Source organism: Melanaphis sacchari, unplaced genomic scaffold (assembly GCF_002803265.2).
Source record: "Melanaphis sacchari strain LSU unplaced genomic scaffold, SCAv2.0 Contig79_pilon_pilon, whole genome shotgun sequence".
Classification (NCBI taxonomy): domain Eukaryota; kingdom Metazoa; phylum Arthropoda; class Insecta; order Hemiptera; family Aphididae; genus Melanaphis; species Melanaphis sacchari.
This window is the reverse complement of record NW_020271559.1, coordinates 1,692,306-1,715,573: the sequence shown is the minus strand read 5'-3', so window position 1 is coordinate 1,715,573 and position 23,268 is coordinate 1,692,306. Positions and strand designations below refer to the sequence as shown.

General features: G+C 25.6%; 1 protein-coding gene across 4 annotated transcripts in view; it reads right to left on the bottom strand.

Moving 5' to 3' along the window:
* The window catches only part of LOC112601527 (protein kinase C, brain isozyme), an 86,290-nt gene that overhangs the window by 13,752 nt on the left and 49,270 nt on the right, over nt 1-23,268 (bottom strand). For all 4 annotated transcript variants that reach the window (XM_025349197.1, XM_025349199.1, XM_025349200.1 and 1 more), the window contains exon 6: nt 6,629-6,782. In XM_025349197.1, the coding sequence (XP_025204982.1) occupies nt 6,629-6,782 (154 nt within the window). The remainder of the gene's footprint in view (nt 1-6,628; nt 6,783-23,268) is intronic.

The window sequence follows — 23,268 nt, the reverse complement described above, 5'->3', positions numbered from 1 at the left end:
AAATAAGATAAGGGGCAGCTATTCGGACAATACGTAGACCATCATGAAAGACTAACGATACTGAATAGGAGAATTTATTAGAGATTATTACAACTTTAAATTATTTATTAAAAGAATAATTAACTACAAAAAATATAAAGTAGTTCAAGATAATGTAATATTCTAAAATACCTATTCCCATAATTCTTATACCTATTATTGTTTGTTTTTATATGCATTTATAGCTTGCGTTATGATATTTATAAGGATTCACTATAGAGTATAAATAATAATCATTGATATAAACAATAACTACATCACTATGCCACTATGGTCTGTGTTAGATTATACATTTCTCATTAGAAGGTTATTTTATTTATTTACTGTCGCTTCGTAACATAATACACATATTTTTAGATTATTAATTACTAGAAGTCTTCAGCCTTAATTATAATATATAAATATTTTATTATAATTAGTCAAAAGTAATATTTTTAAATAAAATATAATATATGGTAACACCGTATAATTTTTACAAGTATTTTTATTAAATTGCTTACTGACTTTTATGTCTTAACAACTTAATATAGGTACTAGCAATCATAACTAAACAATTTTATTTAAAAATAAAACAAAAAATATTATTTTTTAATTTATCCCGGTTTAATTTATGTATGCCAAATGGAAGGTAACGTCTTCCTGAAGCTAAATATAGAAAAAGAAAATGTGAAAAAGAACTAACTATAAAAACCAAGCATGATAACTAAAATTTTTTTCCAACAATCTATTGAACATGAATTGGTATCTACGAATAATAGTACCAACCATACTCAAAATACATGGGCATCCTAATTTAAGCCACACTGAACAAATGACCATGAATATATCCGTTTTGTATTTGTTGATTCATCTAATAAAGACTCATATGTTACAACTTTTGAACATTTTTTCCGTTTTATTCTTGTGGAAAGTAATACTGGAATGGACCTTTTTGACATTATTGTACAACGGTTGAAGAACTTAGGAATTCCAATTGAAAATATGAGAGGCCATGGATACGAGAGCAAACATTCTGGTGTACAAAAAAAGAATTCACGCGCTTTTTTTTGTTCCTTGCAACGCAAATTCATTAAATCTTATTGTAAATGATGCAGTTCAATCATCAAAAGGAGTGATTGAGTTTTTCAATATGATTTAAAAAGTTAACTTTTTTTCGGAATCTACACACCGTTGGTAAGTTTTTTAAAGTATATTACAAATTAAACTGTAAAGCCATTAAGTCAGGCAAGGTGGGGAAAGTAGAATTGAATCTCTTAAACCTTTTTGTTGGAGCAATATACGATGCTTTATTTGAGATTTTGCAAGATAATAATGTAGATTCTATGACTAGACGTGAAACTGAATATCTCTGTAAACAGTTTGTTCTTTTGTTCAGTCATTATTGTATAATAATATAAATAAAATTAACGGACTACAGATAACTTTTAATTGTAATTTAAAAAAAAAAAAATATTAAAAAAAACTTGTGTACACAATTGATAATTATAGTAGACAAGTTATGTTATATTTGAGTCGAACATAAAATTCAATGTTGTTTCATATTTATTATTCGAATTATTTTCTTATCATAATCATACCACAATACTAAAATAATTACATCTTTTTAAGTTTTGATAAAATTTAAATATTTATTTAACCAATGTAAAGTAATTTTCCCCTTCGAAAAATATAAAGTATATTAGGGCATTTTTATAAATTGGCACACGGCATAAGACCTAACCACCGAACTCACTGTAATTAGTATTAAAATATTTAAAATTGTAATTCAATGATTAATCTTTGCATAGTTATAAAAAATAGTTTTGAGCCGTTTTTTTCATTTCTAAAGATATTTTATAAGGCAATAATCTAATCGTATAATATAATTGTATAAATAAGTTAGTGCAGGTATAATAGCTTAAAATTTATTCATCTAAATATTTTTAAAATTCCATTTCGTATAAAAAAATAATAATGTAAAAAATGAAAAGTTTATTCAATTCCCTAAATTAAATATTTAATTTCTAAACCGTTGGAGAAAAATCGTCATTTAAATCGTTTTTTAGTATTTCCCGATTGTTTTAAAAAGGTAGATAAGAATTTAACTTTCGATCTCCCGAAGTACTTACTAGATTCAATTTGCTACCAGAAACCACTCTGAAAGTTTAAAACTGAAGCTTTTTTTACTGATCCTAAAGGGGACATTAGATAAAAAAAACAAAAAAAACAGACATCATTGTAAAATCAATACATTCATCGCTCTTTTCAGAATCTAAAAACTGTTTGCCGCGTAATGAGTTTACATTTTCCGCAAAAGACAATACTAACTTTAAACACTATGCAAGAAATAATACAAAGATTATTTATCTAAAAACTTATTTTAAACATAGCTAAATTAACTTAATAAAATAAAAATAATTTTTTTTAGTATTTAATCATGAACTCGATTTAGCCAATGAAATAATTGAAACATATGATAATTCAATTGTATTTCTGTTTTAATATTTATTTGCTTGACAAAACTGAATCCATCACTACATCATTAAAATATTTTTGTTTACACACACACATTCAAATATTTATGTATAACTAAGTACGATCTATTACAGGTAAACGAAATTTAAAGAAAATAAAACTTAAAGAATCTGACACGACACACGGGGAATCTGATTTTATTAACTAAGTATAACTATAATAGTATATAAACTTAAAATGTGTATATTTTAAGCTCTAGTCATACTTTGATTAATATTGAAATTTGAAATTCCATAAGCCACAATATGATTTGACAATTTGAATTTTTGTTTATTAAGCTCGTTAAAATAAGCTCACAAATTCAAAGAAATATATTCCTATATTTTTTTCTCATTGTCGAAATATTCAATATCAAAGTAAAATATTTAGTAATCACGCAAATAAGTATACATGAAGTAAAAAAATAAAGAAAAAATATAGCAAGGTCCATAATAGCCCTGGTATTTTTGACGCACCAGGGGTGTTGAACACCATTAATACGTCGGAACAGATGAGCGTGTTACACTGCCGTAATACATAGTGCTACATATTATGTTTTAATACGCGCCCAGCGCCGACGACAATAGAAAAAACCACATTGATGTCATTGGCCATTCGGATTAAGTGAATTAAATATTTCAAGTTCCCGGAAAATGGGCACTTAGATTTTGTGTTAACAATGAATTGACGAATGTTCCGCGTGCGACACATTCGTTACCACGATAAAGAGCGCTTCGTTGGATTTGCAATAAGTTATGGGTAGGTGAATGGATGAGTGGTGAGTAGGTGGATAGGTGGGTAGGTGAGTAGGTAAATAGGTAGGTACGTACGTGGTGCAGCGCTGTAATTTGTAGGACGGTTGTACGCAAATTGCCTGAACGTTTCTAGTTAAACAGATAACATGATTCTACTTCCGTATAAGTGTTACGCGCAATAACAACGTAAAGGCACGAGCGTCCAGTTTGATTGACACGTGAACACAATTAAGGCATTTTAAAGGTTTTAGATGTTTACCAAATTCACATCAGTACGCCAAGGCGAAGATATAATATATTATTTTGACATTAAAAAAACATAATAATATAATATTCTCACTGCCCGCGTGACAGCTGCTAGAGACAGTGGGAGTGGTCTTTTGAAGAGTTCACACGCCAATGGTTGGACACTCGTTAAGGTTTTGTGACAAAATTGGTGGGAGTTCCGATGACATATATTGAACATAATAAATACAATATTATTTCATATATACTACAGCACCAATAAAAAAAATCGAGAAACCCGAACAGCGTTTTTAAATAGAAATATGAGTGAAATTGCATTTTCATTTGATTCTGTTAATAATATTATGATTTAACAGTATGAAATCAAAATTCCACTGAAATAAAAACAATCAATTACCGCTGCTGTCGATAATTTATTTGGCAACTGATTTTTCTTGTAATATAGTCATAATATACAATATGGAAGAAAAAAGAGAAAAAGAAAACTATTTAATAGTTTTTTTTATTAAGGAACTAAAGAAATTCTATCTACATAGAAAACTTGAGTAATTTGTTTTATAATTCATTGTTTTTGGTGAGATAAATAAAAAGTAGATTGAACCAAAAATGTACTAATGTACCATGTTTAGTGGAGTTCGAGAATGTAAAATATGCAGCTAAATTATATTCTAATTATAATCAATACAAATCGATGTTTAAGTAATACATGTTTTTTAGTTTTCTTCTGATATTTAAACATTTTAATTTAAATTAGCATAAATAAAATTTTGAAATAATACAGATATGCATCCAAGATTTAATAAATTGATCAGTAAGGTAAGTCTGAAAATATTATTGTACATAAATAATTGAAGAAAGTATAATAAACATATTTTTATTTTTTACCCTCATTAGGATGAAAAATAAAATCATTTTAAATGGTATATTAAATTTAAAAGTTTGGAATTCCGTACAGAGCAAAGAATAATTGGTTTTAACGGTACGTACTTATTTTTTAGAAATACATCTTTTTGTTTCAATAATTAATGAGCAAGTAATATAGTGAACATTATATCATAATATGAACCATGAAAACATTTAAAACTGTAAAAATACAATAAAATTAAAAACATTTATAAAATTCGTTTTTAAAAACATTGAAAAATAAAAATTTAACCATCAATTAAATTATTAAATTAATTATTTTTACTTAAAACAGAGTGAAAATATAATTTGTATTACTAATTAGCAATCACTTATAAAAATAAAAAATGAATAACTTTCATGAAAAACCTCAAAAATAATTATCAACGTTGTTAATAATTTATTATTTGTAACTCATATTAATGTTTTAACTTTTTATTTTGTAGCTTATTTGACATATTATATTTTAACCTTATGGTAACTAACTAATGATACTTTAAAAAGAAAAAAAATTGATAAACATTATATTAAATTACTGTTATAATAAAATACAATAATCGTTTTTTTCCAGAAGTTTTGAACTACAAAAATTGAATTGATAAAGACAGAAACACAAAGTAAAAGATATAATATATTAAAATAAAAACTTCTATTTGGTACAAATAATTTTATTTGAATAAGTAAATAATACAATAGATGTCAAACTATTTTTTCCATTTAATTTTAGCATGTCATACCAAAAGAATCATAGCTATTATAATTTATAGATTATTTTTTTTTCTATATTATTTCTGGAAATAAAAAATTTTATTTTTACGTTTTTTAGAAATTTTACATAGCCAATTAATGAAATTTATTTATACATAAATATTTTAAAAGTTAAATAACTGATTTTCATTAAATATTCAAATTTTATGTTTGAGCAGACTCTCTGTATATTATTATCTATTACATTGATATTGGTATAACTATAAAGTTTTAAATACTTTCCAAAAAAAAAAAAATAAAAAAATATCTAAAACAAAATCATTCAATACTTAATAAGTTAATACGGTGATTGAGGAAACATTTATAATTGTATTCACCAATCGTAGCAAATAGATAGAAAAAATCATGTAAATAAAATATAACTCATTAATTATATTATTATGATTATGATAGGCAAAATTTTAATATTTATACATAAAATACAAAAATAATCAAGTTAATATTGAATGAGTTTTGATTAATTTAAAAGTTATTTATTTAAAATTGTATTATTCAAAAAATGATTTGAAAATATGGTATATTTTTAATGAAAGCATAAATTTGTATTGTTTTGATAATCTTTAAATTCATATTAATATAAAATGTGTCTCAAGTAAATTGTATTTAGAAAAATTAATTATAAAATTATTATTTTAGTTAATATTACTGTAATATTTATCACATAAATAACTAATTTTAAACACATTGACCATATATTTTCTTGATATTTCAATAGCCTATTTTATCTTTTTATAATCAAAAACTTTAAAATCTTTACATGTACGCACAGAAATTAGTTTTCCTAACAAGTTTATACACTTCAACTTTATACATAGGCCTTTATTGTTTGCTATTTTGATAGAATTATAATAATATAATCGTAAATTCATAAATCAAAATCCCCGGAAACTAGTCCCTAAATGTATACTTTATACCTATACTATTGTAAACTAAGATTTCAAATCTATTTGTTTTTGTAAGTTTCATTCATTTTGTCGAACAAACAATATAAACGTTAATAGAATTCCACGAGAACAAATGAAATGAAAATATTTAGGTTGCCTCAACTTTTTTAGGCGGTTAGGGGGTAGAGGTTTGGGGTAAAATAGAAAGATACGATCTAAAATGGAACCCATGGACATCAAACGAATTAATAATACTCCACCACATTCCGAACACAAAAACCCATGTGACATTCTTAATCAATCAAATTCGCAGCAGGTATCTTTCATCCTAATCTCGTACACGGTCGATAGAAGTGTTATTGGAATTTTGAAAAAGGGCAGATTAACTATGAAAATAAATTGTTATTTTACTTTTTGTTCATAGTATCCGTGAAATCAAAATGTGTGAAAGAATAATTATTGTAAATAATATTATTTAAAAAAGCTATTATCACAAATCAAAATAGCTAAGCGTCAAAATAAAAGTAAAATCATACTCACAACGTAATTGTCTCATTCCATACGGGATTTAACGATGATTTGATTGTCTTGGTTTTCTTCTTTATGTTGTCTGTATCTGGTAAAAGTTTCAATTTTACATAGGGGTCTGATGACCCGTTAGGATCCATAGGAATGAGATTTTTTCCTTGGCGAACTAGAAACATAAAAGAAAATAATAGTACCTAGTCAAATAAAATATATAACACACGGCAAAAATTATTTATAAAAATTAATATATAGATGGGGATTTGGAGAATTTAGGAGTAGACCATTAATATTATTACATCAAACTGATGGTCTTATACTTATTTTTTCCTTCAGTCTCATTAATAAATTCACACCACATGGACTAAGAATCTTTTTCGAATCTAGAATCATAATCACAATTCATTGATCTGTCAGACCACTAGTCTTAAATTTAATTTATTACGCGTCCACGAGTCACTTAAAGTTACTATTATAAAATCAATAAAACAACGAAGTATATATTATTATATTATAAGTGAATTATATATAACACAGTATAGAAATGAATGTTTTAAAACAGCCAAGTAAAATCGTTTAAAAATATGTATCAAACACAGACACCGCTGCTACAGTGGATGTCGTTGATTAGCATTATAAAATTAGCAATTAATAGACAACGTAGAATAGTAAAATTTCAATATAACAGTTGTATACAACTCGTGGTATCCCGAGGCTGACCGTTACAAACGAACAATAAAAATAAACAAATCACATAATAATAATACTACTATTTCGTTATTCAAAAAAATGTAGGTACTGATGTTATAATAAATCAAATAACAAATATAAAATAATTAAAATATTTTTATTTTATTTTTTTTGCTTAATATCATGTTCTTCGATTTTGAGTCTACCCTCACAATCCCAAGATTTATTAAAAATTAGGTTATTAAATATTTTTTATAAACATTATTAATTTTGAAAGTGAATATAGTTGAAACAAAAATTTAAATTATTTTAAATGACTAATTAATACGAAAGTATATAGAAATGCAAGTTTACATAAAAAGAGTATATTATTATACATAAATATTTCATTGATATCAACAATTAAATTAATTCAAGTCATAACTTTAAATGTGACCGTTTAAATTTTAGTTTATTTAAAAATAAGACATTCCTATCTAGGTAATTTATTAATTAAAACAAAAAACATAGGTAATAAATTGTAATTTATATTCGAAAATTCGAACAATCGAAAAATTGTTTATAAAACATATGTATATACCGGTTATCAGTGTTCATAATTCATATTAAAATAGGTTTAAAGATATTTTTTAATAGTTTCAAATAAAATAAATTTAATTGTTTTTCCCAATTTTTTTGTCAACATTATTAACACACCATCATCATCACGCTCATTGATCTTACAAAACTAAATAATTACTGCCACTCTAACCAGTAAATGCCTTATTTACGTTTTGACAGACACAACAAAAGGATCTCCTTCAAATATATGGATATAAAGTGGGTGCCATCAACAAAAAAAAGGACTTGTCTAAAAAAATCCTCATAAGGATTTGCTCAAAACATTCGGTGAACACCGTGCCAGCAAGTCATAGTATCGTAAGCCAACGACCTTTTTTTTGCAAGACTGTCGAATAGCTTATCGTCAACCAAATTCATTAGAGACGAGAGTCTTGGAAAATCAAAAAAAAATACTCTACTAAGTTTTTTTTTTTTTTTTTTAACTTAACTGTTTATTAAACTTATACTTATATAATACATAGCTAATTAAATGTACTAATAAACAGAACATTATATAAAGAAAACTTCTGACTTGTTGTCATACATTTTAATTTTAATTTAATCTCTGGTTATTTTAAACAATTTTTTTATAAGATGGCCTCTAACTCTTTTTTTTTTTTATCAAATCCAACTTTTTATATCGTTTTTGAATTTAATATGTTTATTAAGTTTTAATAACTAATACACTTAATCAAAACAATCTATAAAACATGAACTATATAATATACATGTTGTAATAAAATTGAATCATTAATTAAAATGCAACAGACCTCATCGTAATTAAAATGAAAACAATATAAAAGACATTCGACAATAGTTTAAAGAACTAATAAAAATGAAAATGTGTATCATTAAACAAATAGTAAAAACGAATGGTTTTGAAGTATACAAACAAAATTTAAACAAATCATTTTTGAGAATCTAGAAACATGTAATAAATGTTTTTTTTTTATATTAATTTTAATTTTGGTTCAACATCGAGCTTCAAAGAAAATACTCTATATTGGTTCATAAAACATGTTCAATTCTACACCTCCCATATTCTCGGTATTCTGTTTTTCAATATCTTCTTCGATCTTCCTATCACTACCTATAAACTATATTAACTTTATAATCACTCTTACTATATTATAAACATTGAAATAGCCATATATGTTTTATATAGTTTAAACCATAATCAATCCTTATTTTAAAAATGGCAATCCATCAAATTGTAATTAAAAGCAAAACTTGGGAGATAAATAACCTTCAGCAGCTTGTAATGAAACGTCATTTTAGTTTCTACAATTCACGTTTAGAACATCTAATAACATACCCGTTAATCAAAATGTTTGTCATCTAGGTTTCTAATACAATCATTTATCTAAGAAAAAGAATAAATGGTATAACTATTACAAAATTATTTTCTAAAAATGTTGTTGGCTTTGAAATACTGATTTTAAGACATTAAATTATAATTTTATTATAACTTATTGTATATATTAACTATATTTAAAAAACTAATATTCGTGAGTTACTTATTCTTTAAACTATTGAAATTCATAAGAATTGTAATATATTTCTATTAACTAAGCCATAAAACATATCTTATTTTTTATATTTTAGATATTAACTATGATTAGTAGATCATTTCAAACCAGAAATATGTAGATCAACGAATTTATCATATCTTATGCATATACACCTAAAATATTTTACAATATGACTAGAGATAAATATTTAATTAATAGATAGTTAATAATTTTATATAACAAACCAATAAAATGGAACAATATGCATATATAGCGACGACATGGACATTTAATATTCATATTAAACATATTATAAAATGTTATCCAATACAAAAAAAAAGTATACAAAACATATAAGATAAAAGATCTTTCTATATACATTTTATAATTCTGAATAGCATATAAAACACGTTGACTGCATTTCACTATCAATACAATTATGCGATTTACAACATTAAACCAAAAGATATTATATAATGATATTATAATGAAGATAAATTCATAAACCCAATTTGCTATATTTACTTTAAATTAAATCGAGTTGAAATCGGTATCAGATTTATTAATGTTAATAATTAATTAAACAATTAATAATTCAAACATGTTAGAAAGAAGAAGTTGCGTACATATTTTTAAGGCTATTAAGAATCACACATTTTCATGGAATATAAAAGACTATCGATAATACTTCTCACATTAAACGCAGAAAAAAATTAATCTAATTTATTCACCTTCACAGCCCCAAATCTTAAGTAAACGTTTATAAACAGTTATAGAATTTTAAGTTTTCATTTATTTAATTAATTTTAAAGGTAAAACATTCAAAATATTAAAATTTTACTAATTGTCTTAATCTTTTTGTAATAATAAACATTTTAAATTTTTGAAAAAAGTACCACAATTTTGAATAAAAATATAATATTTTATAAGAAAAAAGAAATTCATTTTAGTATCAGTCACTAGGAATTACCAGAAATTTTATTTTTAGATAACTTTTTTGAGAAAGAGAGAGAGAGAATGAAATACATATTACATAGGTAGCATGCAAAAATAATTATAAATAATAAAAGTAATATATTTTTTTTAAATTACTAATGAATAAATAAATAAAACTTCGAACAAGAATATTATAGAAGTTAGTTCATTATCATAGTATAATAAATGCAAAAATAGTATTAGTCAGTATACAGATACTTTAGGAATTGCTAGTTAAATATTATACTTATGATTAAAAAAAACAATAATATTTAGAAATAGTATTTACATTATAATATTATATTATTTTAAAACAATTTATATTTTTAACTTTTATCAAGCATTTTAGGCTATCAATATAGAAATTATATCGATGTGCGATTTTCATTTACGTATATAAACACAAACAATAAATTATGTGAAAGACAATATAAATTATTAATCATGTTTTACATCTAATAAAATAAGAAAACTCTTAAAAATAAAATATGTTTTCAAATACAATAAATAAATATCTATATAAGAATAACGAACATAAATTATAAGTTTTAAGATAACTTATAGTTATTCCGTATAAAACCAAATGGCGTAAAATTAATCAATAAATAAAATTAAATTGTAATTATAGAGCTATCAGACTTAAAGCATAATATAATTAAAAGTATAAAAGGTATACTATGCTACCTTTCTTATAACGTATTGGAATTACCGAAAATTCTAATGGTTAAATTCTACATAACATAACGGTATAGTTTAACATCACTTTTCTATTATGCAACAAATATTTAATTATTAAGAAATATAATACACTTGAAATATATGTATAACAACAGTTATATTATCTCTAAAAATAATAAAATACTTTTTTCGGTTATCTATTTTGTTTAAAATAAGTCGTAAAAAATATGTTTAAAAACTGTGTAAAAAATTCTATTGTATATTTATAAATTATAGCTTTACATTTTAATTTTATTAATTAGTCGACAATCATTATACTATATTTTATTTGTTACCATATACTTTTATACCAACGTAACAAAATGAATGCATTTTTCACGTATGTTTAATAACATAAGTAATTAAACTGATACATCAAAAATTTAAACAAATAAAAATCAACGGAAAAATAACAATAACTGAATTTTTACCATTGAAAACAATCTTCATACTCTCTTACTTCGAAGATAAATAAAACTGAAAATCTAATTATTTTAATGTGTGATTTTTATGCCAGAACATGGAAAGCTGTTTTAAATATTTTTATTTTTTTATAAAAGATCAATTAAAATGTTAATTATATCAAAACGTAGCCATAAATAAATAACATGTTATGCAGATATTAAAATTGTAACTAAAACTGAAAAATAAATACTTATAAAGTTAGGTTAAATACTTATACACTATGCAATAATTAAAAAATATAATTAAATTAACAATGATTTTAAAAGCATTTTTCTATTTATTTGTAATGAAACCTTTAGTATTTAGTAATATATATATATATATATTAAGACATATGTTCATTACTTTATTTTATAAGCTTAAAAATAAAAATAATTGTACAAAATAAGTAAGATAAAGCTGTCTACCGCGGTCGATGCTGACGCACTAGCTGTCGTTATCGTTAGTCTACACTTAACCACTTATTGTAAAACCCATGTCGGACATGTCGTCCAGCTATTTTAAATGTCGAATGAATAACTAAATTAATTTTAATTGTTTGATAAAAAATAAATAAATTTTCAAAAAGTATTTAGAGTTCGAATTATTGTAAAAAAACAAATACAAATTATATTCCTGCTTACTGCTACAATATATGATCATCTTCGATCTGAATTTTACATAAACACACGTAAAAAATGCTAATAGTGTGAATGCTCAAAATTGAAAACATAAAGTAGCCGATTCTGTTTCAAATGCCAGGAATTTAACTATAGAAGAATCAAATGCATGCAAAGATTTCATCTCATCACGATAGATTTAAAATTAAGAAAACCAAATTTTCTTTACTTAGACACATAACTCCCTAATACGGTGTAACGAAATTTAATTGGCAAAAATACACTAAATCCACGTTTCTTTAAACGGATAAAAGTGTAGAATTAAACGCTGGTTAGACGATTTTGAAAATTTTTACTAAATAACTGTTTTTAATTATACCTGAATCATAAAAAAAAAAAAATATGACGAGTCACATTTAAACCAAGTTTTAAATACTGATATCGATAACAATGCAGATCAAAACGTGTCCAGTACAAAAACCAAGGAAATAATCAAGCCTTCATTATGAAACTAACAACTTTAAATTTACCGAATTTTAGTGGCGATTTAAAGTAATGGTCAACATTTAATGGCGTGTTTACTGCATAAATGCATTCAAATGAAGCACTTACAGAGAATCAGTCACTTTACTATTTAAAATCAGCTTTGTCCGGCGATATATAAAAAGTCATTTAGTCGTACACTCGTACTAAACATCGCAAAGAATTATGTAGTAGGAGATGCACAAAATATAAACTCAGTCGACATGCAAAATAGAAAAGAAATAACAATGACGAAAAATGTCGAAAAATAATTGCGCATACAGTTGCGGTAGTATTAAGCAATTTGTTCCAGTTTTGTTATTTGTTATACCTAGACCCAATTTATTTTATTTATTTATTTCTCGTAAGATTTTTTCACATAAAAAAAACTCTTTTTTATTTCTCTCTTTTAAGAATATTTTTTATAATCTAAAAATTAAGTTTTTAAATTTGCTTGATTTTGTAGTATTGAATCATAACATTAATTTATACTTTATTATGTTTTTATTTATTATATTTAAAAATAATTATAGCTACCCCCTCTCTAACACAAGCTGCATAAGCTATAAGGAGGTAGGTCGATCAATTCTGTAACTAATTTAATTTTGATCTCAATATATGTTTTTTTTTTTATATATATATAAATAGAAAAAAATACAAACATTAACTTAGTTCAATTTAAATGTTATCTTTGTAATGAAAACCACCATTTTATAACAAATCGCTGTGCAAGATTTCTCCGCTTTTTCAGAAAACCACAGACTACAGCGTGTAAAAATTGCTTGTCTAGACACGCAGATAATAAATCTAAAGTAAAAAGATGTAAAAAATACGTTAAATTTCTCAAAAATCTATTTCACGACTAAAATGACGCAGTGCCCGCACCTTCAAGTTTCGTGACTACGCACACAGTTTCGTCTGAAAATTTCCATGCATTGTTATTTACTACTGCGATAATGCAAATAAACGTTAAGTTTAATAAAACGTTATTAGCAAAAAGCCTTATTATACTTCCGATCGCAATCAAGTTTTATGACAAATAAGTTATCAAGCAAACTCGGTTTAATCCAAAAAAAACATTAATTACGTAATAACCGGTGTCAATAAATCAAAATCATTCCTCACACTCTTTAACAATAAAAATACAGTTGCGATCAATGGCAAATCAGTATTCATTAAATTTTTTAACTGTACTGAAAATCACAACGTATATACTATATACCCCGGTTGAAAAATAAATAAATTAAAATGGTATAGACCACACCACACACATCTTTCCAACCCGTTGTATGACTCCTAAAAAAGTATAAATACTTTTTTAGGAGCCGAAATATTCTATATTTTAAGTACTTGTTAGTACAAACTATGAACTATTTATAAATGGCCCAATATTTCAAGAAACTGTATTTAGTTGTATAGTGGTCGGTTCTTCGAAGGATATAGGTGTAGGATATCATAGTAATATTATGGTACACTCTTAGTTACTCAACATAGCGATAGCGAAACCAAGCTGATCTGGCCTGAACAATCATATTAATCTAAAAAGTTTTGGGAATTAAAAGAAATATTATAAGAAACTGTTTATAGCATAAAATAAAAAATGTGCAATAAACATTTTGATAAATTGGTAAAAATAAACAAAGAAGGTAAGTTTGTTGTTCAATTACTATTACGTGAAAATATCAACACGTTAAACGCATCGTATTCAATAGCCTTAAAACGCTTCTTATCATTTAAAAACCTACAGTGTTCGAATCTTCCCACCCAAAAAAAAAAATCGTCTAGTTATCAAAGTTTACGAAAGAATACGTAAACTTTGGTCATATGGGAAATGATCAATTTATGTGGAGAAGAGCAAAAATCATATTATATACTTAATCACACGATCTTCCGCGATAGTAGCGTTACCACAAGTCCTGTTCGACACGTTGTGCGTGACAGATTCTGGCAAAAGCTTAAATTACTGAATTTGTAGTTAAGAAGGCCAAACATTTAAGGCAAATTACTTTGTATTATTGCACGCTTCTGCTCGCATAAAAACGTCATGTCGTCCGACATGGAAAAAACGTGTCGTCAAATTTGGGTGTCGGATACCAATAGCAATCTTCAACGAATACTGTAGCACTCTCAACCGGACAAGTTGATTGCCGAATTCAAATTAAAAACAATTACATATGGAACTAAGCCAATATCACATTTAACAGCGGGATGTTTTAAGAAATTAGCAGTAGAAATGCAAAAATTATTTCCGAATGCGCAGAAAGCCATTACTAATGATTTTTATTTGGATAACTATTTCGATGATGATAAGTGATAACGATTAAACAGCCCCTGGAAAATTACGCCATGGCGTTATTAGTTTTTTAAACACAGCTGGTTTCAAATTACATAAATAGATTTCTAACAATCATCAATTATTGAAAATCATATCATACGAAGACAATGACCCATTTCGCATTCTAAATCTGGACAAAATTACAATTAAAACATTAGGTCTGTTCTAGAATCCACGAGATGACTTTAATCAATAGTAAGTAAACAATAGTAATCAAAACAACGCCGAACGGATAAAAAAACTTATAGTTTTGTCAACTATATCAATTAAATTCGATCCATTCGGTTTTATCAGACCCGTGGTCGTTATTGCAAAAATATTCATGCAAAAATTATTACAATTGCGTATAAATTGGGACGATTGAGCCATAGTATTATAAAAAGAATGGCAAGATTATCAGCAAAATAAATCCACACTTCAAAATAATCGGTTGTTCGAAAGTGTTAAACACACAAATACATGGTTTCACCGATACATCAACGAAAACATTTGGTGAGTGTTTATACATACGATTGACACAGTAGGTAATCACAAGGAAAATTATGCACTGAAAACCTACAGTAAATGCATTAAAAAGTTACCAATAATACTACAGTAAAATGTATTTTAGCCATGAAAATGCTACAAAAAATGACTAGAAAATGTAAAAGTTCAACCGAAAATAATTTTTAATACCGAAAAATAATTATTATTAATGAACACATCTTTATATATTCAAATGAATTAATTTTTAAAACACCTAAATATAATTTAATATCTACGTAGAACAATAAAATCAAAAACTGTTTTGTTAAATTTTAGGTACAATTTATAATATAAATTAATATAAATACTCAATATTACAAATGTATAATTTGCTTTATGTAATTTTTTTTTTTTTTTACTTTTCAAAAATATTTACCATTAAGGCAAACAATTTCACTAGGTACGGAAACACGAAATATATCCATACTAATTTTACTTTAAATTAGTGGTTCCCAACCTGGGGGTACGCCCCCCCCCCTTGAGGGGCATATACACATCGCTGGGGAGGCACAAGCAGTCATCACAAAATAAAATTTTTATTTATCAAATTGTATTATATTTAAAATTCCACTATAATACTATATTATTTACAATTATTTATATTTTATCATTACTATCATCAATAAAAAAGTAGTCTTTCCGAATACTACATAGTTTATTTGTAAAATATAAAGTAAACAAAAAAATTATAATTTTTTCAATTTATAGGTGGGGGGCGAAATTTTTGAAAATCTACAAAACAGGCGTAGAATAAATAAGGTTGGGAACCACTGCTTTAAATTGACAAAAAATAAATTTGTAAATATTCTAAAAATATCAAGTATGCATAAAATTAACAAAAATCAAATACAAAAGCTAAACAACTAATATATAAGTACCAAAAATGCATTTATTCTCAAATATCCTGATAAAATGAAAAATAATTTATAATTGAACTTTGTGATGTATAAATTTAAATTAGTTTTTATAAGCTTTGTCCTAGAGTACTATGAAAAAAAAAATGCAAATACTACAAATTCCTAGTCTTAGTAATTATCATTACACTTAAAATCACAAAGTCGAAGATGGCTCCATTACAAGTAATTTTATTTCTTTATAGTATGTTTAGAATTATGTACAGCTGCATTGTTAGCATGGCTTGCTGATAAAATAATACCACGATCAAAATATTAAAATCAATAAAAAACTTTTTGGTCTGATTCCACCATACTGTTTGCATCGTCATCAATACATTGGAAAACATTTGTACCACATCGAGTCGGAGAAATTAAAATATTAGCAGCCGAAGCAGAGTGGAGATATTTAAAATCAAATGACAGCCCAGCAGATATAATTTCACGTGATTGCAGCCCAAAGCAATTAGAAGACAATGCTATGTGGTGGGAAGGTCCATAGTTCCAATCAAATGAAAATAAATGACCTAAATCGTTAATCGACGAATTATCACTGACGCCGAACTGCCGGAAACAAAACGTAAACCAGTAGCGCTCCAATTGTCAACAAATGATGAATTTTATTTAATACAAATATATTTGTCCGCAAGCAAATTATTTCGAGTAATACCGTATACAGTGAGCAGCGATACGAACGTGTAATCATAAAAAAAAAGAAGTCGACCCTACCGAAATAGCGACCGCCAATCGACAATAATAAAACAAAAATTGGTTCAACAACGTACGTTTTTTTTTTTTTTTTTTTTTGAAGAGATAAACCTCATAAAATCAAAAAACAAAATCAAGTCAACGAAAATTACGTCACTACGTGCCTATACAGTTGGACGGACAAAATGTGTTGCGCGTTGGCTACCGCGTAAACAAGTCTACGGCTATACATTACAACCAACGAAATCCGATATTATTGCCAGGTCGATCACAGTTTACATTAGTGCTATTTCGTAATGAACACGATCGTTTATTACACGCCAACCCGCCAACGCTCTTATCATCGATTCGCGAACAAATTTGGCCATCAAATGGTCGTAATGTAGCCAGACGTACGGTGCACCAGTGAGCTATTTGTTTTCGTTATACGTCAGCTACATGTAGGAGTCGACAATGGAAGATTTCCCGATTTAGCGAGCGGTCGCATTCAATCAAAACGCGCGTTCAAAAAATGCGGCGTCAATTTCGCAAAGCCAATTATGATTAAAACTATTTTGAGGCGAAACGCGCCGATGATAGAGACATACGTACATTTGTGGATTTATTTGCTTCGCGAAAAAATCTATACGCATCGAATTTATCGGTGATTTAACTACGGACGCCTTTTCAGCCGCTTTAAGAAGATTCTGGTCATGACGCGGGATGTGCAGTACGATTTATTCCGACAACGGAACCAACTTCTTCATCGGAGTTAATCAACAGCTACAAGAATCGCGTGATTTATTTTAATCAAAGCAACACATGTGACTTGTGCACAAGACTGCCTCCGAAGTGGGAGTAAAATGGAAATTTATCGCCTCCTCCTCAGAACTCCTTATTTTGGTAGGCTCTGAGAAGCCGCCGTAAAACCAATAAAATTTTATTTAACAAAACATTCGAAAAATACTTTATTAACATATGAAGAATTGATCGCTGTGTTAGTTTTCGTATAGAAACTTGCTTGAATTCACGTCCCTTAACTCCTATGTCCCCTGATCCTACCGACTTAAATGTATTGACGCTAGATCATCAATATTTAAATAAGCAATTCTTTTACAGGACCTTTCAAATATTACGCCAAACCGACTTTAACATTGGAAACGTACCATCCAGTTGACTCAAAAAATATGGTCGTTGTGAAGTACCAAATATTTTAATCAGATCCAAGATTCAACTTTTTAAACAAAAAACTTTAGCTCTGGTTAAGGAGAATAACGTACTGTCCGTTTGTTACGTTCATTACCTATTGATGATTAAATTAAAAAAAAGAATGTATTTATATTTATTTTTGTGTAATATGTATGATTTGCGAGTACAAGGATAAATTTATAATATTTTTATTTATATATAAAAATTTTACGCCAGCGAAATTACTGGGTGATATGTTTAATACCATATTTTATAAGCTTAAAAATAAAAATAAATGTATAAAGTTAAATAATTTCGACTACAGTCGTCACTGCTGTACCAAGTCATCGTTATCATCAGTTAACATTTCGCTGCTTAATTTAAGCCTCAGGTATGACAATGTCATCCAACTATTTTAAATATCGAATGACAACTATATTAAATAAAACTGTTTAATAAAAAAATAAAAGGAATTATTAATCAAAAGGTATTTAGTGTTCAAATTATTGTAAAAAACAAATACAAATAATATTTTTGCTAAGTGCCGCAACAACATAGGTATTGAAAAATGAGTACCACTCTGCTATAACAGTAGGTATTAAGTGGTTCACTGAAATGGACGTATTAAATTTAAATTGAATGATAAATAATTACCAAAAACGATGCTGAGTGAAGACGGTCTATAACTAAGTAAATTTCATGGTATTATGTTATTTGATATTTCTCTTAAAATAATTTATTTAACTATTATGGTAGGCTGATTTAATTTTTGCCACATTGAATTTATTATATTATTAATACTTAATTATTGTAATATATACATTAATTATACCATATTATTATTATAAATTATCGAGTCATGTCAAGTAACCCTAAGACAATGTGAATAGGTTCGTGGTATAAATTTATTTTTTTAATAATTCAAGTAATATCTTAAAATGAATCGTATAATAAAATTTATAATATACGTAAAAATCTTAAATTCCTAAAGATAATTTTTTCAATCAAAAGAAAATAATTAGCATCGTTATTTAACATTTTAATGTGTAATTTCATCCAAATTTGAATTTTAAATGATTATAAAAATAATTATGTTTATATATTTTGTAGATTTTTTGGTTTCATTAAAAATTTCTTACGCGGATTCTTCCAATTTTAAATATAAAAAAATAACATTTTCACGAATTTTCAATTACTAAAGAATTTACTTTACGATATGCTAACGAAATAAGTTAAAATGCTTCACACTCTTGATCATTTTTTTTTTTGTGGATTTTTAAGCACTTGATTTTTTTTTTATAACTATTTTAATTTATAAAAAAAAAAACTGAATAAAAATCGAAAATTTCAATTATCTACAAACAGCTTAAAAATAATCGAAACATCTGAAAAATTATAGCAATGTGTACAAAAAATAATAATATAAGCTTTGATGAAAATTTTAAGTTTCTATGATTATTTGATTTTTAACTATAGCAAAATAAGGAAATCAATTTTGTCAAAAATTATTTTATTAATAACATTTTTTTTTTTTATTATTTAATTTTTTTTTTTTCCAATAATTTAGAAAAGTACTAGAAAATTTCTTAATCCCTTCGCCATACTCTAATTATATTCTATACACAATTATTTACATGTTTCTTCATAAATTTATATTACTGTATAGGTATGATAAATATAGGTATATAAAGTATAGCTTAAATAATACACAACTGATTCTACACTCGACTTTATGGTAGAAATCAAAACCACGATTATTTCCATGTTAGCATCAAAATGCGGTCAGACCTCATCGTTAAACCAGTATACCACGTTTCACATTCCCTGCAGGGAAGCCATAACAGTTTATGCGGAATACTCCACCTTAAAATTCAAGCCTAAGCAATTTAAACGAGAAATTTTTTTTGAAACTCATTTTCATTTCTCTATAGTACCAAACCTGTATCCCAAAATTTACTTTTCATTACTACTATCATATACCCTGTATATCCTGTACCTAAATATTAAATATTTTTAATTTTAGGTATCATACAGTTTAAATTAACCAAACAGCAAGTTATATCAAATAATATGATTGCGATAATTACATTTGTTCAGTAATAAAAAAATTGTCAGCGGTGCCTACCTACTGGCTACTTGTCTACCTTTTTATTCTCGTCTCATAAGATTTTTATCTGTAATACCTACTAATTTAGTGTTCAATTCAATTATTACAAATTATTAGCTACAAATTAAAATTATCATAGCTTATTAATAGTAAATTTAGTAGTTTATAAGAAAATTATACTCGCTAAGAATTATGATAAGTTTCTTCTAAATTAATAATAAGAGGTAATCTACATTAGTGAGCAGGGCAAACACTTTCACTTTTATATAATATAAGTTAAAAACTTTTAAATTATAACTTTGACCAAAATAAAATTTTTATGATTATTAAATTATTTATTATACAAAATCTGTAATCAATAGCGCAAAATTAATTTGATAAATTTTAAGTCAAGAAAAATAGCATAATAAATTATAATACGTACATATATGTTTGTAAAGCTGGCTACCCGATATCGTCTTTTCAATTCGAAAATTTTACCAATATTTTAAACATAAATTGCAAATATTGATTTTTAGAATTTACAAATTAATATTTTTTTTTCATGAAATTTTACAAGTTCATTTTGTAATCACCCTAAAATTGTCCGATCAAAATATTGACATATTTTATTAACAGTTTGCCGGGGTTGATAAAAAATTGAGAACCTCCACCAAAGACGAGGGTTTTTAACAAAATTAAAAAATGTTTTAACGAAATCTAGTGAATTTGGATGATAAATTCTATTCTCTTTTTTTTGTTGAAATTAGACTGTGTGCCGGTGCAACTGTAAAAATGGCACTAAAATTTTTGTTTGTAGATTTACAAAATTTAGAGACTTTAGCAAAATCTAAAAATGGTCTAGCAAAATCTAGTAAATTCCCAACACATATTATTTAATACTAGTTACATAGCTTTACTATAGTGTGTCGGTGCCAACTTGATGGACAAGGGAAAATTATATAATTCCTGTTATCCTAATCGTCATCCTTATTCTAGTACCTACTGGTTAACAATAACTTATTCATAATACAAAAATTAATTAACTAAGATAAAATAAGTCACTAATTAAATTTAATGAAAAGATTTATTTAAAAAAAAAAACTTTATAATTTTATTATAAAAATGCTGAAATAAAATGTTGAAAATTATTCATTTTATGTATTGAAAGCGTTTTTAAAAATGAATTCGTCCGGCTTATCCAATCCACCCTACTTTAATTAAAAACAACAACTTTACAGACAAAAGCAATTGAATGCATTTGTAAACAAGAAAAAGTAGTCATTAGAAAATTATTTTTAATATGTTTTATTCTGAATTGCACACAATATATACAGAGTGAACTACTGAATTTTTCAGTTTTTCCATAGAGTTTGTTTAGGAAAATTTTAAAATACAGGCCCCGCTCACTAAATAAATATTACAATTATTTTCATTTTCATTCAGAAATTATGATAAAAAAATAAAATTAACTGATGGTATCAAGGCATTTAATAATCTGGAATTGTCGATACCTTAATAAGACATAAATATTTTAATTATTAAAAGGTTAAAAACGATAAAGAAATCGGACATTCGTTTATCATCTTAGCACAAAAATAGTAAGATATTTTTTTATACGCATGAAAAAATGCAAAAGGAACTCAGTTTACTTAAGTGTTAACATAATAAAAGGATTTTTCTAATATCGAATTAATAAATAAAAACTATCGAATAACCTTGTGCATTTAATATAAATATACAATATTCTTATATCAAAGCTTTTTATATGAACCAACGGTTACATGTTCAATAAATATAAATTTTAAATATAACATATAGTTAATTGATTTTAAAGATTATTGCGTTAATATTAAGCAAAAGAAAATAAATAATGTATGAATTTTCATTTGTAATAATATTAAAATAATAGTATAATTAAAGACTATTATATACCAACATACAAATCCAAGAATAATTAAAACTGCAAATTATATTATTATAAAATTATGTAAGTACACCACTTAGTCTAACAACTTAGATGTTTTAAATTCTGTACTAAGCCTTAAAATATTTAATCTTTATTGTAAATTACTTCCCATCTCTTAAATACAATATACTTCAACAAAGAATTGGTAAAAATATCAGGAAGCAAGAGCAATTATTTTTTAATACGAAATAGGTACCTTAAAATAGTTATATACATAAAAAATATCATTGTAAAATCAATAAATTCTATTAATTTATCGACCAAATAAATAACTATGCTATTTCGGTTTAAAATTAATGTTCAACACTTAATTTACTATATATATATTATATATAGATACTTAAAAATAAAAAATATTTTGACTTTTAAATTTTTAAATAATTGTTTTAATTTTAGGTTTGGAACTTAGCAATAGATGTAATTATCTTACAATGATATGTGTTTTTTTTTATGTACGTTTGTAATTTGTATACTTACACAATAAGTAGTTGATAAATGCTTAGATTTTCAACTTTGAGGGTTATTATGAATAACAAATTGGATCTGGTTTGTACTTTAGAGTAGACAAAATAAAATACGCTCGGTTATTTTAAAAATTATCAGGAAAAACAAACAAAAAATGAAAGAAAAATAAAAATTTATACACAAAACTAGTTTTTGACAAAATTAATTTTACATTTTTTTATTGTAATGCAAAAACGAATATTCATAGATAGGTACTTGAAATTTTCAATAAATATTTGTATTATCATTTTCAATATAAGGTATAATTTTTTTTAAATATTTCGACTTTGAGCTATTTATAAACATGAGGATTTTATGATTTTTTTAAAACTTTTGTTCTATAAATATTTACGATAGAAAATTATTCCCTAAGTCGACATTTTTGAAAA